Source organism: Saimiri boliviensis, chromosome 7 (assembly GCF_048565385.1).
Source record: "Saimiri boliviensis isolate mSaiBol1 chromosome 7, mSaiBol1.pri, whole genome shotgun sequence".
NCBI lineage: Eukaryota > Metazoa > Chordata > Mammalia > Primates > Cebidae > Saimiri > Saimiri boliviensis.
In genome coordinates, this window is record NC_133455.1 from 15,601,223 (window position 1) to 15,617,817 (window position 16,595).

Here is a 16,595-nt window from a genome sequence, read left to right on the forward strand (position 1 = left end):
TCTCTTCCACTTCTTGCAGAAGACAGGAGCAGTTCATCTCAAGCCATCTGGCCCTCTGAGAGGGTGCTCATTCACGACAGATGACATCATCACGTCCTTGTGATGCCTCACCACTCTCTTCCTTCTCTCCCCACTCTAGGCTGTGACCTTTGGACTCCGGGATGGCACTCAGCTGCCTGGGCTCCCGTCACCTGTCCCTCCCTGCTCTGTCCTCTGCCAGCTCCAGAGGCCAGAGACTCAGCATCAGAGGGCACTGAACCTGACCGACCTGGGAGCACTGGATGACTGCCCGGCAGCCTCCCTGCACCTCAGACTTGAGCACTTTTCCTCGGGCAGGGTTGGGGACCCCCGAGCTAGGACTGAACCGGACCAGCCAGGGTGATGCGGTATTGATCAGTACGGCCTGGGGAACAGCACAAACAGGAGCACTGCTGGCTGCACGTGGTGCCTTTGGGCTGTGGGACTAGGACAGGAGGCCCCATGTGGGCGAGCTCACAGACCGGGCTATGTGTGTGTGTGTCTGTGTGTATGACACTGTTCACTCTCGTTTCACCTTGACAAGCAAGAGCCAGACTGTCCCAGCGATGGGGCATCCCTCAGTTGTTCTGTCTGTGTGGTGGGTTCCAGCTGTGCGATCTGGGAAGGTAAGAGGCGGGTACAGAGCCAAGCGCCAGCTTAGTCAAGGCTACTGAGCCAAGATCGAGTAGGGAAGGCTGGGGGTAGCTGAGCTTGTTCCTTTGGAAATATATGCTTTCAGACACCGCAAGCCAAACCTGTCGTGGCGTGTGGCACCTTTGCATAGGGCTCCGAAGTACAGTAGGAAACTTAGAACGTCTTTTGAGTTCTGGGTCTCTCTGGGGGACCTGTTCCCCCAGTTTTGCCTCACTGCCCCCACCTCCTTGCCATTCGGAAAACCAAGATGACTTCTGGGGGCTCCTTAGAGCTCACAGTCATTCAGGGCACCCCCTGAAGTCTGGGCCCTGAGAATCGGACTCTGGGCAGGGAGTTCTAGGACATTCCTTTTCTTCCTTCTGCTCTACTCCTGATATCAGTGAAGCTTATCCCCCCACCTTGGTAGATGTGGGTCCTTGGAATACATCCATGTTGGGTTATGTGGCTGTACATATGATTACACGTTTGCAGAAGATTTTCCTGCTTTTCACCCTTACGGAGTTCTGTTGAGGGAACGCAAAGGGAGGGTGTTCGTGAAGGTTCTGCCTTCTCCACTCTAGCCTGGTGCAGGGTCCTCAAGTGGCTTCCCCATTGGGAGCCTTTGTTCTCACCTGTTCCCTCAGGGCCCACCTTCCCTCCCTCCTCTTGCTTCCAGCCTGGGCCGGCGACTCTTCCTGACCGTGTTGGGGAAGCCACCGGCGTTCTACAGGAAGGATGCCGGGAGCAGGCTGGGTGTGCAGAGTGATGGGAGAGGAGAGCCTCTGGGTCATTTGCCCATGTTTTCAAAGCCCTGACCCCCTGGACATGACCTGGTACAAAAGGGTACAAATCTGTCCCCAAGCAGAGCAATAGCAGGGGCATCTGGGCAGTGAACAGGAAGCCCAGGGCAGTCCACAGCCCCTGTGTATTTCCTGGGCACTGCCTGGGCCTTAGTTTTCTTGTAGCTGCTACCTATCCAGGCATCTCCCTCCTAGAGAGCCAAAGAGGAACTGGAACATCAGACATGCTACCTGACCTTCCTCTCAAAATTGAAACAGACCTATGGGGATCTCTTCCCCACCTTGGGTGGCTCCCAGACTGGTTTATGCTCTGGGGGCCAAACCTGCTTCCACACTGGGAAGAATGATGAGACCAGTCATGCTTCCCAGGAGCCTGGCCAGGGGAGACCCTTGTGTTTTCCAGAGATCCTTCCTGGATTGCCTTTCCAACACTCCCAGCTGTCTGGGATCAGAGGACTAAAGACCCTGGCTTGGGCTGCTTCTACGTGGACATTGCTCTTCTGGGGACATCAATGGCTCTTGGCTTGAGATGTGTGTGTGTCTTGGAGGCATTTTGTACGTTTGCCTGAGCCCCAGCCACTCTGGGGTTGCTGGAGATGGCGCTTGTCAATGGACACCTCCCCATCCCAACACAACACTCTGCGTCCCAGTCCTGGGCCTGGCTCTGCCCAGCAGCCTACTGAGTGCCTGAAACCCAACCACTCCCTTCTCTTCCATCACACCAGGACTTCTTGAGTCCACGGGCTCCCGTCTTTGTCATGTTCCTTTGTGCCAAGAGAGAGTATACGAGGAAGGGGAGAGGCAGCCAGGGTCCATTCCCCTGCAGCTGAAATGTCCACAAGAACGCACCTTCTCATTCTTGCCTCTCCTGTTTCCAGAATTAAGTAAAATGTCCAACCACAGCCTTTGGCAAGGCCTAGCATGGTCTCTAACGGTTGATTTTTCCATTCATTCATGAGTGCCAGTTTGGGATTAAGGACTGACAGGGCCTGAGTGATCCGGGGAGAAACGCCAGCCCTTTGTGGAACAAGGTTCTTTGGGTCCATCCCCGAATCTGCATCATTTGCTCTTGAATTCTTTATCGTTCCCCACTTCTCTACTCTGTCCCTACCTGCATTGGTCTCTGCTACAGCAGAGGCTCCTGGCCTTCAGTCCCTTCCTGATACCCCTACCCTCCCCTGTCCCCTACACACTGCCCTGACTTGTTGAAAGCCCGGCTCTAATTTGCATACATTTAAATCCAGGAAGACCCAAACCACTGCTTTCTCTGCTGGCCTGCATCTTTATTCACTGGGGAAGTATTGGGAGGAGGTTATATTCATCTTATGCAGGGAGGGGGGAAATGTATATTTTTACATTGTAATTTCCAGCCTCGCTTACAACTCATTCTAGACAATCCACACGGCCGAGATTTGTGTGTTTGCCCTTATCCCATCACAGCTGCACACAGGTGCCCAGTACACATAAGTCACTGACTCAACAGCAAGTCGTTCCAGTCTGTCTTGCTTTTAGTAAACCCTTATCTATACGGGCTTCCCAAGAGGACCAGTCTGCAGGGTGAAGATTCACCAGGAAGCCTTGGCTTTGCAGAGAAACACATCTCAGCTTTCTTTAAAGGGCATGTGGATTTGCACATAAATTTCACCTAATTCTTCCAGGACACTGGTTGTTCGTAAAACCAAGGCTTTTCCTTCTTGGTCTCCCGTGTGGGAACATGCCCCTGTGTCCCCATCCCCAGAGCCATTCCTGCTTGGGGAATCATTGCTTAGATCCATTTTGTCCTGGTATTCCTTTTACTGATCAAAGAGAAAATTTTCATCTTGCCAGGGACCCCACCCCCACCCCTATCCTCACCCCATCCACTTGTCTCCACAACTACCTTGGATTGTCGGCCAATAGAAGCCCTTGACTGATATTGATCACTAGACTTTTGTATACAGGAAACCTAGTTCTTCCTTTTTTCTCACCCCTATGCCGTACACACACATCACGCCCCTCTACACGTGCACACGAAACCAGCCTCCTCTCACCTTCCACAATTCCTATCCCCACCTACGCCTGATCATCAAAGGTACCCAGGGGAAGTAGTGGACACAGAGCTCAGGCCAATCATTATCAACCCAGGGTTGTCAGGCTATCCCCCATAGGCCATATCCAGCCTGCCAAATGGTTTTTACATGTTTTAATTGAGGAAAAATCAAAATAATGTTTCATGACATGAAAATTTTATAACATTCAAATTGTATGTCAATAAACAAAATGTTATTGGAGCACAGTCACTTCTCCATTTATGCAACCACGGCTGCTCCTGTGCTACAGTGATGGAGCTGGCTATTTGCAACAGAGACACTATGGCCCACACAGTCAAACACATTTACAATCTGGCCCTTTCCTAACTTCACTAACCTTTGATAGAGAGGATTGGATATGGCAGGGGAGGAACAGGAGCCATAGGGGAAGTTGGAGGGGTGGGAGAAAAATCTTGTTTCAGCGGAAGAAGGCCAGCTTGCCCCAAGATGCAGCGGCTGCCTCAGGAAGTAGAGAATTCCCTCTCCTTGGAGAGGGTGGAGCAGATGTTGACTACTTGGCATGTGTGATATGGAAGCAATTCAGGCCCTGAAAGCTAGATCGACTCCCTGGACTTTAAGACTCGTCATTTGCTAAGGTGGTTATGATAACAAAATTTCACACACTGAGTGGCTTAAACAACATGTGTCTATTCCTCACAATTCTTGAGGCTGGAAGTCCAAGATCAAGGTGTCAGCAGGGTTGGTTTCCGCTGAGGCCTCTCACTTTGGCTTGCAGATGGCTGCCTTCTGATTGTGACTTCATGTGGCCTTTCCTCTATGACTGCACATCCCCAGTATCTCTTCCTCTTCTGATAAGGACAACTGTCTTCTTAGATTAGGGTCCTACTTTTGACCTATTTTAGCCTGTTACCTCTTTAAAGGCCGTATCTCCTTGTCCAGTCACATTGAGGGTTTGGCCTTCAACATGAGAATTTGAGCAGGACACAAGTCCATCCATAACAAAGACACTTGATATTTCCAAGGCTCTGTGATTTTACTCCCATCCCTGGCTTTCTTTCCCCACACTGGTTCTCAATCTTGAGTCCCCAAATATGCCCTCCCTATCTTCATCCTGTGCCCACCTTCTCTTCACCCATCCATCCCCCACAGGCTGGTCTTGTTCCACTGTGCCCACCAGTATCCCCAAGCCCCTCTCACCTCTGTGAGCCTCCTAGAACTGCTGCAACAAACCACCACCCACTGGGGGCTGAAAACAGCAGATATATCATCTCTCACCCATCTGAATGCTGGAAGTCCAAGATCAAAGTGTTAGCAGGGCCATGCTCCCGCTGAAATCTGTAAGGGAATCCCTCTTGGTGGCTCCTTAACTCCTGGTGCTTTGCTGGTCATCACTGGCATTCCTTGGCTTGCAGCCATGTCAGTCTGGTCCCTGCCTTCATCATCTCTCTGTGCGTCCATATCTTCATATGGCTGTCTTCTTATAAGGACAAGTCATATTGGATCAGGGGCCCACCCTACTTAAGTATGACCTCATCTTAACTAATTATATCTGCGATGACCCTTTCTCCAAATCAAGTCACATTCTGAGGTACTAGGAATGAGGACTTCAACATGCCTCTTTTTTTTTTTTTTTTTGGTTGGGGAAGGATTTGGGGAGACCACAGGTCAACTTGTAACACCCTCTAAGACATTTTCTCTTGTGCCTTGACTGGTCCCTCCACTGTACCACCCAGGTCCCCTGGAAGACAGATTCCCTAGAATTCCTGGTCCCTGAGGTCAGGCTGTTGCTGTCATGCTTACCAAGCTTACTACTATCAACACGTCCCATCACTGACTTCCAGAAGCTGGGATCTCAGTTCTGTGGCTGTAGGGGAACAGCCTGTGTGTAAGTGGTTGGTCTGTAGCAAGACTGTCACTTGACCCCTGAATGTGCTTCATAGCCCCATCCAAAGTGGTTGGTGACACAGCATCTGATTTTTTCCGTACTCTCATTCACTGACAAAGGAGTAGACTTTGATGAGCTATGTTTTGCTGTTTCCTTTTTTGGCTTTGCCTGTGATGTGGGGAAGTTCCCAGGCAGACTCACACAGCCACTTTCCCTGGCTCCCAGCCTCGCCTCCTCCCACCCTACCTCACCCTCGCCTGCACACACCTCAAAGGGAATCACCTTGAACACCAAGGGGAGTGGCAGGCAGCAAATGTCAGTCTGGGATCTGGAATGTGGGGCCACACTGAACCTCTGTTCTCTCTGGTCAGTGCCTATGATATTAACCCAAATCCCAGACTCCCTTCTTGAGGCTCTGCAATCCATGGCCATTCTGTTACCAGTTTAATTTTGAAACCGGTAGTGGGGCAGGAAGCTGGTGGAAAATCTGCAGTCCCAGTGGCCTCCTGGACATGTCTTAGTAGTGCATGGCACATAGTAGATGCTCAAAAAATGTTTACAGAATGCAGACAGAAAGGGTTGCTAGGTGAGAATGAGGCTCTGGCACAGGGAGCTAGAAGGGCACCATTGGCAGGGTGGTATCAGTATTCTCCTTTGCCAGACTGTGTTGTGGGTGCCACATCAACCCCAATGAGTTTGCTAGGTTTGTTGTTTAGAGTTAGAGTCTTGCTGTCACCCAGGCTGGAGTACAGCATGATCATAGCTCACTGCAGCCTCGAACTCCTGGCCACAAGCAATCCTCCCACCTTAGTCTCTCAAGTAGCTGGTACTATAGGTGCACACCATCATGCCTGGGCAATTTTTCACTTTTTGTAGAAACAGGGTCTTGCTATGTTGCCCACACTGGTCTTGAACTCCTGGTCTCAAGCAATGCCCCCGTTTCATCCTCCCAAAGTGCTGGGATTACAGGAATAAGCCAATGTGCCCAGCCAGTTTGCCAGGCTTAATATCTGTGACTTATAAAGCGACCCATTGGGTCAGGTGACCCAGGATGCCTAGACCCTAGGAGGCAGAGTAATGATCCACCATGAACAGCCTCCGCCCACAGAGCACTTACTACATGCCAGGCTGGAATTCCTATGATGGTTTCGGGAGATGGGTAGTCTTATTCTCATTTCAACAGGGCGACTGTGGTACAGGGGCAAAAAACAGCCTCCAAATTACAGAGCCAATGTGTTAAAAACAAGTCACTGGGCTCGTCCATTTCCAGGAACCCACTCCCAGGTTGAGGAGTTCATGAGCAGCTGCCCATGGGGATGTAACAGTCCCAGCCTCTGAGACTTATTGGCAACTTGGAACCAGGATAGAGAGAGGAAAAGCAGGAAGTTGTGGAAGAGAGGGTGCAGGGGCCAGCAGGGACCCTCCTGGGAGCTTGCACGGAAGCTTGCACTTATGTTCTCAAACTGACAGGCTGCCAGCAGCAGCCCAGATTTCCAGGAAATGTGCATCTGGGTTGGCAGAGCCCCTCCTGGCTCCCTCCAGCACCCCTGCTCCAGGCTTCCCATCCCATCCCTCTCACGCTGGACGTTGAACTGTGGTCCTGTGTTCCCGAGAGGCATCCATTAGTAAGTACTCTTCCCTCTCTGGGGTGGGAAAGGGCCCTTCCTTCCCACTCACTGCGATCATGCAGCTCGCATTTTCTAACACCAATAATACGAAGGATTCATCTCATGGAGTTGAGAATGGCTGCCCTCCTTCCGCTGAGGACTGAGCTGGAGGAGATGGACTCTGCCTACAAGGTGCCTGGTCTGAGTAAGACCTTGCTTCCCAAATGTGTTCCATAGACCTTTCATTCCATGGAAAACTAGCTGGATATTGCATTACTGAAAGGGTCCTGGGACACATAGGCACTGGAAATGCTTATGTAAAATAAGGTGAAACTAATTTCTTCATTGCAGGACTTATCAGAACTTTTAAAACACTGTTGTGTGGTTGAATCTCTAAATGGCTGATAAGAGGCTGTTCTTCCCAAGCTTTCCCAGGCTTGTTTCTGAATCTCCAACAAGGTCAACCTCTGTGAATGAAACTTGATACCTTACCTGGTACTGAAGGAGGCGATGTCAATGTGCTGGCCCACTGAAAAGAGCTGACCACCAGCGTTTATAGACCCTGCTAGGAGATGAGAAAGGTAGCTTAGACCCTGATTCCATGCATGTGGGCAGTGGTTCCATGAACAAGAACACCACTTCTGGCTGATGGTATCTTCCAACGGAGGGGTCAAATTTGCTGTGTGTTGGTGGCTTCAACATACCATGGCTTGGAAGCCAATGTGAAAATTATATAAGATGTCACACCCTCAGAAGGCTTAGCAAAGTTTTCACCTGAGTTTTCATCTTCAAGTCATTGGAATGATGATCTAGAAGGATCTCTATCTAAAAAAATCTAGAAAGGTGAAGATCTGGTCCAAGCAGTACAAATATGTAACAGATCTACCACCAGTATCCCATCCTGTACTCTTTGCAGACATCACTAATCCATCACAGCATGCCTTCCCACTGATCACAGATGTAGCCTCAGAGCATTTGAGTTACCGCTTAAAATGGACATGAATGACCCTCCCGTATCTCACACTTCTCCACCTTTTGAAGAAGCAGGATCTGAGGCCCAGAGAGGGAGGCTATGATAAACTCCCCTAAGTCAAGTCCTTTCTAAAAGGCAGAGGTAGGTTTAGAACTCAGGCCTCAGAAACTTCCAGAAGCCTAGCCATTTGGGCTGTAGTTGGTGGACAGTCTAGCAGAGCCTTACAGATGTCTCTTCACAGTTAGGGAACTTGGAAACTGCAGAAAGAAAGATTCTGTCCTTAAGACTGTGTGTATGATCCTACTCGGTAATCTGCCTGCTTGGAGAAAAATAATTTATCTGCTGGGACATCTTCACCACAGGGCCTGAATGCTACCCCCAGTCTAGTAACAGCTGGGCTGGAAGTGGTGGCCTATGGGGGCCTTAAGGAATAACAGTGTGCATGGTGGTATGCTGCAAGGGCTTTCCTCTTTCTTGAGGAGGTTTTTTAAAGTTCTGCAGTTCAATCTGGGCTTCTGGGAAGTCAGGGGATGTCGCATATGAAGGGCAGGAAGAGGAGCCTGACTCCAGTTGCTCTTTGGTTTCTTCCATGAATGGAAGGCTCAAAATCAAGTTTCCACCCAGATAAGATCTAGGGGTCCTAGTGGACCACCAGCTCTACTCCTGAGTTCTTGAAATGCCTCTAATCACCAGCTCAGTGGCTGGGAGTATCTTCTGTCCACTGCCTCTTTTCCTTCTCCTCTTCACTTACCGCCCATCTACCTTCCGCCAGATAATATCTCCCCTGTACTGCGAACTAAGGAATAGTTTCACAATTGTAGAGATGAAAAATAGCTGCCATGTATTCAGCTTAAATTAGCTCAGAAGAACGGCTCCCTCCCTCCAGTGAGCGGGCAGCAATTGTTTATGCCAACGTGCTATTTGTATCGCGCCTTCTTAGATTTGAAAGTCTAATGATTAAAAACAAATCTTAGTTTTTCTTATCCACCACTTAAAAGAAAATACCAGCTTGGCTAGTTCTTCTAGTTTAAAAATTCCCTGACCTCCAGCACTACAGTGAGAATTTTGGAAAGGCTGGTACCAGGATATCGGGAGGAAATAAATTCAGGCCGACAATAACCAGAGAGGCCTTTTCTGAGTGATGGGCGCCGGGATGATCAAGGTAGAAGAAAGGTCTTTGTGTCCTCACATGGATACTAGCATGCTGGGTTTGTTTGAAATTCTGTAGGGTTATTTCTTCACCAACCATTCATTCAATGGGTGATTTATTGAGCATCTACTATGTGTTAGACCCTGGGCATTCAGTGATGAGTGATACAAAGTCTCCCTTATTCTGAAGCCTAGAGCCCAATGGGGAAGTGAGACAAGAACCAAGCCAACAACAAATATATACATTTGCAGTTCATGTAGATCTATGGAAAGCAAACTCACGGGGGGACCAGAAACATGGATGCTACTGTGGGAGAGCTGTTGGCAAAGGTCTTTCCGAAGAGATGATATTTAAGTCAAGATCTAAAGGAAGAGAAGGAGGAAGAGATGATCATTCAAAACCAGGGTTTCTCAACCTCAGCACTGGTGAGCTATTTGGGGCCAGATAATTCTTTGAGGTGGTGACTGTCATTGTAGGATGTTAAGCATCTTCCTCAACTCTCCCCACAAGATACCAGTAGCACCTGGTACCGGTGACATCCAAAAACATCCCCAGACACACCCGGACTTTGCTGTCGGGAATCAATCCTCATAAAGCCACAAACCTTGGAGCACAGAGGCCGGAAGCCCATATGGTGGAATTTCAGGCGTGGTGTCACCTGAGCTTCTCTGACCCCTGCTTCCAAGATGGCCTCCAGCTTGGAGTCTCTGTTCTCCATGAGCCTCCACAGCTGTCCCATATTCCACCAGGCATTGCTTCTGTGCCACATCCTCTAGTTCCACCATAGCCCTTTTTTTTGGGTACACTTTGAAATCCAAAGTGTGACATCCAAAACAGCTCCGGACATTGCCAGATGTCCCCTGAGTTGTCTCCAGGCCACACCACTAGGATTCAACTCCAGCATCCTGCCATCTGCAACCTTTCATGGGGGAAAGGAAATCAGAGCGGAACAGAAAAACATGAGGAGGAGACTCTGAGTAAACACAGCAGGGAAATAGGTTTTTAAAGCACTGTTTAGCATCGCCGGTGGTTTGAAGGCTGTCTAGGTAAGGACAATGTGGACCTGCCTTTCACCGTCTGCATGGACAGGGGCTGAAACCTCCAATCATTCTCTCCATCCTTCCACAGCCCTCCTAGGAAGCAGATCCTCTTGCTGAACTGAAATCTTGAGACTTGCATCCGACAATCCTGGTGTTGCTTTCTGAGGCTACTCAGGGAAAGCCCCTCTGTATTCCCCAGGAAGGAAAGTCCCCAGATAGTAAAGGGCCTTTTCCACCTTCTTTCCAATTCCCAGTTCACTGTGAAGAAGTCAGGCCAGGTTAGAATGGCTGTCTCTGGTAGCAATGAAGCAACAACACAGTCTGGACAAGATGTGGCACCTCAGTGCAGTCCCCTATGACTGATTCGGGCACGGAGACAGGCAGTGTGTGATGATGGCCTCTGTAGGTCTGGCCATTTACCCCGAGAATCAAATCCTTGGGGCTTCCAGCAGTCCCAGGATTGGGAAGGGGAACAGAGAGGAAGAGTCGGGCATTGCAAAAGACCAGATCTTGGAAAATTGCTTTGGGAATTGGGACACCTTCCAAGAGACAATTAAGTTGGCAGGGGTTCTGCCCCTGATGGGGTCAACCTCTCCCCAACACAGCCCTGCCCAGGTTGAAACATTGGCAGCTTAAGTGCGTCCTGGACAATTAATGTAATGTATTGGTCCTGTCACATTCTAGCCATTTACCTCTGCTGATTTTTCTACATGTGTTATAAGTAATAATTAGTAAATGGGTACATATGAACTTGTGAAAGTTCAAGTAACTGCTGGGTAGCTACAGCATAGGCATCAAGGTACTCTAAGGTACTTGCCCTGCCACACCAAGGCCCCCTGCCCCGGCCCCCTTTCCGTCCTAGCCAGGCTTCTAAGGAGCACTAAACACCCTACCCCTTCAAAGCTGTCTTGACAGTCCTGGCTGGACTGGCACATTAAGGGAGGGGCTGCCCTTAATGCTTGCACTGCCACCAAGACAGGTCTGAATTCTCTTTTGTCTGCTGTACAGAAAAAAAGCTTGAATTATGACATTGGCCAGTGTATCAGCCAGCTATCAACACGGTAATGCTGTGTAACAAACCTCCCCCAAACCTCATGGCTTACAAGAGCTAACATTTATCCTTGTGCCCATGGGCCTGCAATTCCAGGTTGGGTCTACCTAAGAGGCTCCTCCTTAGGCTTCAGACCAGGTTCAAGTCAGCTCCACATGTCCCCCTGTTTCAGGGGTCAGGCTTCTGCACAACTGTGAGATGGATAAATCTTTGCTTGGCCCCTTCTTCCTTCTTTCCAGAAGTCTTTCTCTTCCTGAGGACCCCTGTGGTCCCTACTGATCAAGGAATATCATATATTGTACTCCCCACTCGACCAAAACACACCCAGACTTTGCTGTGGGAATCAATCCTCATAAAGCCCCAAGCCTTGGAGCACAGAGGCTGGAAGCCCATATGGTGGCATTTCAGGCGTGGTGTCACCTGAGCTTTTCTGATGCCCACTTCCAAGATGGCCTCCAATTTGGTGTCTCTGTTCTCCATGAGCCTCCACAGCTGTCCCATATTCCACCAGGCATTGCTTCTGTGCCACGTCCTCTAGTTCCACCATGGCCCTATTTTGGGGTACATTTGTGGATTTCAAATGCCTCCAGTTGAGCAGCCAAGGGATTCTAAAATCTTCCCTGTATTTCAAAGGCTCGTATCCCCAGCCACATTCACTAAACTCTCAGCAGAGCCCAGCATTGAGCAACTCTTATCCCTTCATTCCCAAAATCTTCGTTTTATATAGTCATTTAGTAAATATTTATTAAGTGCCTCAGTGATTCTGGAAAAAAATGGAGAAAAGTGGCTGCTGCCTTCATGGTACTAGGAGTTCCAGTGGAAGAGAGGGAGGAGTTCTGGGAGGAGTTCCAGGAGGGTCCCAAGGCTCCTGAGGAGCTCACGACCTGGAAAAGGACCCTCCAGAAAGGGTTCTCAGAGGAGGAGACTTCAGAACCATGTCTTGGAATTTGAGTAGAATGGTAGGGAACAGTGTGCCAGACAGAAGGAACAGTCTATGTGTGGACTCAGAGGCAAGATGATGCTTCATTGAGGGTAACTGCAAGTGGCTAAAAGCCTGCCCCTGGCACTTGCCTGCCTTTCCATGCTTTCTCCAAAGCCTGATTTGGGGCCGCTGGAGGCTCCATCTCCAAACAGAGGGTACCCTGGCTCAGATGTGCAGACCTTGACTTCTCTCTCCACCGTGCTCTGGTCCTTACTGTTAGCCTTGGTGTCCTGTTGGGGAAGATGTCTGAGGAGAGTTTCGTGCTTGCTGGAGTCAAACCAGTACTCAGGCCATCTCAGGCCTGCCCTGCATCCCTCTCTGGCTCTACAGACTTCTCTGTCTCTGCCTGCCTTCACACAGTGGAGGATGTGTCTCTGTTTCTTAGTGCCCTGCCCAGATCCTGATGTCCGTGGGCATCTTGGCTATAGATGGGTTGGCCACCAGCCCTTCTCTCTAATGCGTTTTCCTTCCTGTTCCTCTTTTGCTTCACTCTCCCTCTATCAAGTCTTACAACCTGTGTCTCTGATTTCTCTGAGACCCCCAGATCTGTCTTGCCACACCAAAAAACCTTCAGCAGTCTTACCATGTCCTCTTTCTCGGACAGGTTCTATCCCTCTATGAATAGGCCCCTGGAGTGTTGAGGTCAAGGACATGCATGAATGTGGAAGTGTATTTATGGAAAGACCCTACCCTGAGGGTCTCCAACAAAACATTATAGGTGTGATGGGAAAAATGCTGGTTACAGAAATGACTGAAGAAGACCTAGGGATCATAGGGGGGCCACAGGCCAAGTCTTCAATACAGCCTGAAGTGTGGGAAATAATGTATCAAGCCTGTTGGTGGAATGGTGTACCTATAAATATATGTCAGGGTTTTAAGGATAGAAAACAAACCATCTTTGCTCACCCCTGGACTCCCAGGGTGTATGTGGCTACTACAAATTAGTGAAGCTTATTTATCTGCTTCCATTTGACTCAATTTGCATTTCTTGAGCCACTCTCTATCATGGATAATGATTTCACCAACACTGTCTCAGCATCAGCCGTCCCTTCAGAGTATTCCTTGAATTTTCTTAGCTTCGTGCAGCTCACGAGTACTTAATATATCACGAACCCTTGAATTTGTTGGAGGGAGTGAATGAAATAATGAATGTCAATAAGTTATGCAATACCTGGCACACAGTAGGTGCTTCATAAATGTGGCTTTTCTTCTCAGTCACCCAAATGAACTTCCCCCAGAATCCCACCTCTGGTGGGGCATTTCTGAAAAAATAGGAGACTAGAATAGTGGGGTGGCGGGTGTCACCCATTTACTTAAGTGCTGCTGTCCTGGTGAACGTGGGGAGGGATGCTCAAGTCTCATAAGAATGCCCCTCCCCCCATCTGTAAGGCAGAGGATCTGACTCTTAGGGTGCGAGAGAGTCTCTGGCAAGACAGGCCCCCACCCCACCAACGTCCTCCTAGAAACAGAAAATTCTTCCTGCAGATCCCAAAGCAGAAGTTCACTGGGGCAGATAGGGCCGATCACGTCAGGTCTGTGGCCTTGAGGCATACCTGGACCAGGCTGAAAAGATTCCAAACTTAGGTGGTCAACATTTCTACCCCCAGCCTCTCATTTCTCTCTCTAAGACTTGATCTTGTAACCGGGATCCACTCCACAGACTTAACGCATGATTAATTTGATTGATTACTCTTGAAGTTACTGACCTTAGGAAAACTCCTCAATTGTAAAAAGGCTTTCTCTATATGTAAATTATGCTGTTATCTTTTTCTATACACAAAGTATATAGACCTATAAATATTATACATATATATTATATATATAAAGACTAATTCTTGTACAGACCAACGCGGACCGATGGTCCATATTCTTTTCTCCATGTTTGTTTGTGTCAACTGTTGCAGAATGAGTTGCTGTAAGAAGGCGGTTTCATGTTTTCTTTTTGGGGGTCACTTCTTTTTTTTCCTTTCCGTTTCTATCTCTGTCTCTGTCTCTGTCTCTCTCTTTCATACTTGTTGCCAATGTCTTGTTGCTGAGAAGGAACACTCTATTCAGATGCCATCCAGGAAAGAAAGTCCAGATGGATGGAGGGTCCACTGTGTATATTTGTACAGAATCATTTATAAAGTTTTCTACACTTCTAAAAAAAGTATTTCTAACTTGGGCTGTTGGACAGTTTGTGTGCCTCTGAGCCGGCAAGCCTCTTGTTTCTTGTGTTTAGTGCAATGTTTAGTGAGAAACCAATGTCTGAATTATTTATGCCAATAAAGAATTTGAGAATTACTGCATTGCACTGCCGCCAAGACAGGTCTGAATTCTATTGTTGTCTGCTGTATAGAAAGAAGCTTGAATTATGACATTGGCCAGTGTATCAGCCAGCTATCGATGTGGTAATGCTGTGTAATAAACCTCCCCCAAACTTCATGGCTTAAAACAGCTAACATTTATCTTTGTACCCATGGATCTGCAATTCTAGGTTGGGTCTACCTAAGAGGCTCTTCTTTAGGCTTCAGGTCAGGTTCAAGTCAGCTCCACATGTCTCCCTGTTTCAGGGGTCAGGCTGAAGAAGAAACTCCCTGGGGCATGCTCTTCCCATGAAAGATCATCAGAACATATGAGCCAAACCAGGCTGGCCATGATGGGTTAAGCCTGTAATCTCAGCACTTTGGGAGGCTGAGGCAGGTGGACTGCTTGAGCTCAGGAGTTTGAGATCAGCCTCCACAACGTGATGAAACCTCATCCCTACCAAAAAAAAAAAAAAAAAAAAAAAAAAAAAAAAAAAAAAAATTAGGCATGGCAGCACTCACCTGTAGTCCCAGCTACTCAAGAGGCAGAACTGGGAGGATCACTTGAGCCTGGGAGGTTGAGGCTGCAGTGAGCCATGATTGTGCCACTGCACTTCAGCCTAGGTGTCAGAGCAAAACCCTGCCTTAAAAAAAAAAAAAAAAAAAAAAAGCCAAGCCAATCAATGTGTACAAATACAGACATATCACCTCAAACCACATCCACCAACATTTCATTGGTCCAAGCAAGTCAAATGACTGAGCCTTTCAATAGGACAGGGCTGTAAACTCCACCCAGAGTGGGAGAGGGGGATGAAGTGAATGTTTGTTGCACTCTAATCCAGATGATCAGTCTGGCCAAGTATTCTTCCAGCCAGTCGGGCAAAAATGCATTCTCTCCCTAGGAATGAATATGGTGTGAATGCGTAAATATACACAGTTGTGTAAATATACACAGTTGTGCACATGACCGTGGCTCTCCACACTGAGCACGTCATTTGTGCCCATATGAATTCCCACAGCCATGCAATTCCATTTTATAGATGGAGAGGCTGGGTACAAAGGGATGAAGTAACTGGCTGACCCCAAAGTCAGTACCGAAAGCTCATAGCCCTCTTGGGGCCACACACAGCATGATAGACTTCTAAGTACCCTGGATTTTTAAAAGCCACTTTACGAAGTGCTTTTATGAAACAAGATCTCACCTGACCTGGAAAACCAGTGAAGCTGGGACTATTCAACTCATTCAACAGCAAAATAACTGAAGATGGAGAAACAGACAATCCAGCAAACCTGACGGGAACTCCCAGGCACCTCCCTAGAGGAGCTGCTGCTGTAAGTCCTTCTCAGCACACACTGGAAGGGAGCGGATTGACAGGCCTGGAGTCTAATGCTATTAAATAGCTCTGCCACGTGCAAGCTATATTGCCCAGGCCAGGTCGCTTAGCTGCTCTGAGCCTCCATTGTCTCATCTGTAAAATGGGCATAATTATTGTACCTGTAGTACTACCTCCCAACGTTGTGAGGCTTACACGAATTAATATCAGTACTTGGAGCAGTGACCAGCACCTTGTAAGTGTTCTTAAAAATATGAGTTGCTAGTTTGAATATTTATTACTGGGCTGGGCATGATGGCTCACGCCTGTAATCCCAGCACTTTGGAGGACCGAGGCAGGCAAATCGCTTGAGCTCAGGAGGAGTTCAAGACCAGCCTGGGTAACATGGTGAAACCTCATTTCCATTAAAAATACAAAAAAATTAGCTGGGCATGGTGGTGGGTGCCTGTGGTCCCAGCTACTTAGTAGGCTGAGGTGGGAGGATCTCTTGAGCCTGGGAGGTGGAGGCTGCAGTGAGCCAAGATCGTATCACTGCACTCCAGCCTTGGCAACAGAGTGAGACTCTGATTTAAAAAAAAAAAAAAAAAAAAAAAAAAAAAAAAGTATAACTATGGTTCATTTCTAACGTTAGTGACTAAGAGCAAACCCCACCATGAGTGACCGACTGCACCCTAGAATGCCAATTTCTGCTGAGTTAATCCAGACCTATCTCACCCTCTATCTCTCTCTCAGAGAACAGCAGTTGGTATCCAGCACTGTAAACTTTTCAACCCACCTTCACAAGTATGATTTCTTCCCACTCACCAC

The 16,595-nt window shown here is 48.3% G+C and overlaps 1 protein-coding gene across 1 annotated transcript in view; it reads left to right on the top strand.

Annotated features, from left to right (window-relative positions):
* KSR2 (kinase suppressor of ras 2) overlaps positions 1-14,472 on the top strand; it is a 532,721-nt gene extending 518,249 nt beyond the window's left edge. Inside the window, exon 20 of the mRNA XM_074402180.1 lies at positions 140-14,472. Within this exon, the coding sequence (XP_074258281.1) occupies positions 140-146 (7 nt within the window). The 3' untranslated portion in view covers positions 147-14,472. The remainder of the gene's footprint in view (positions 1-139) is intronic.
* Positions 14,473-16,595: the final 2,123 nt, after the last annotated feature.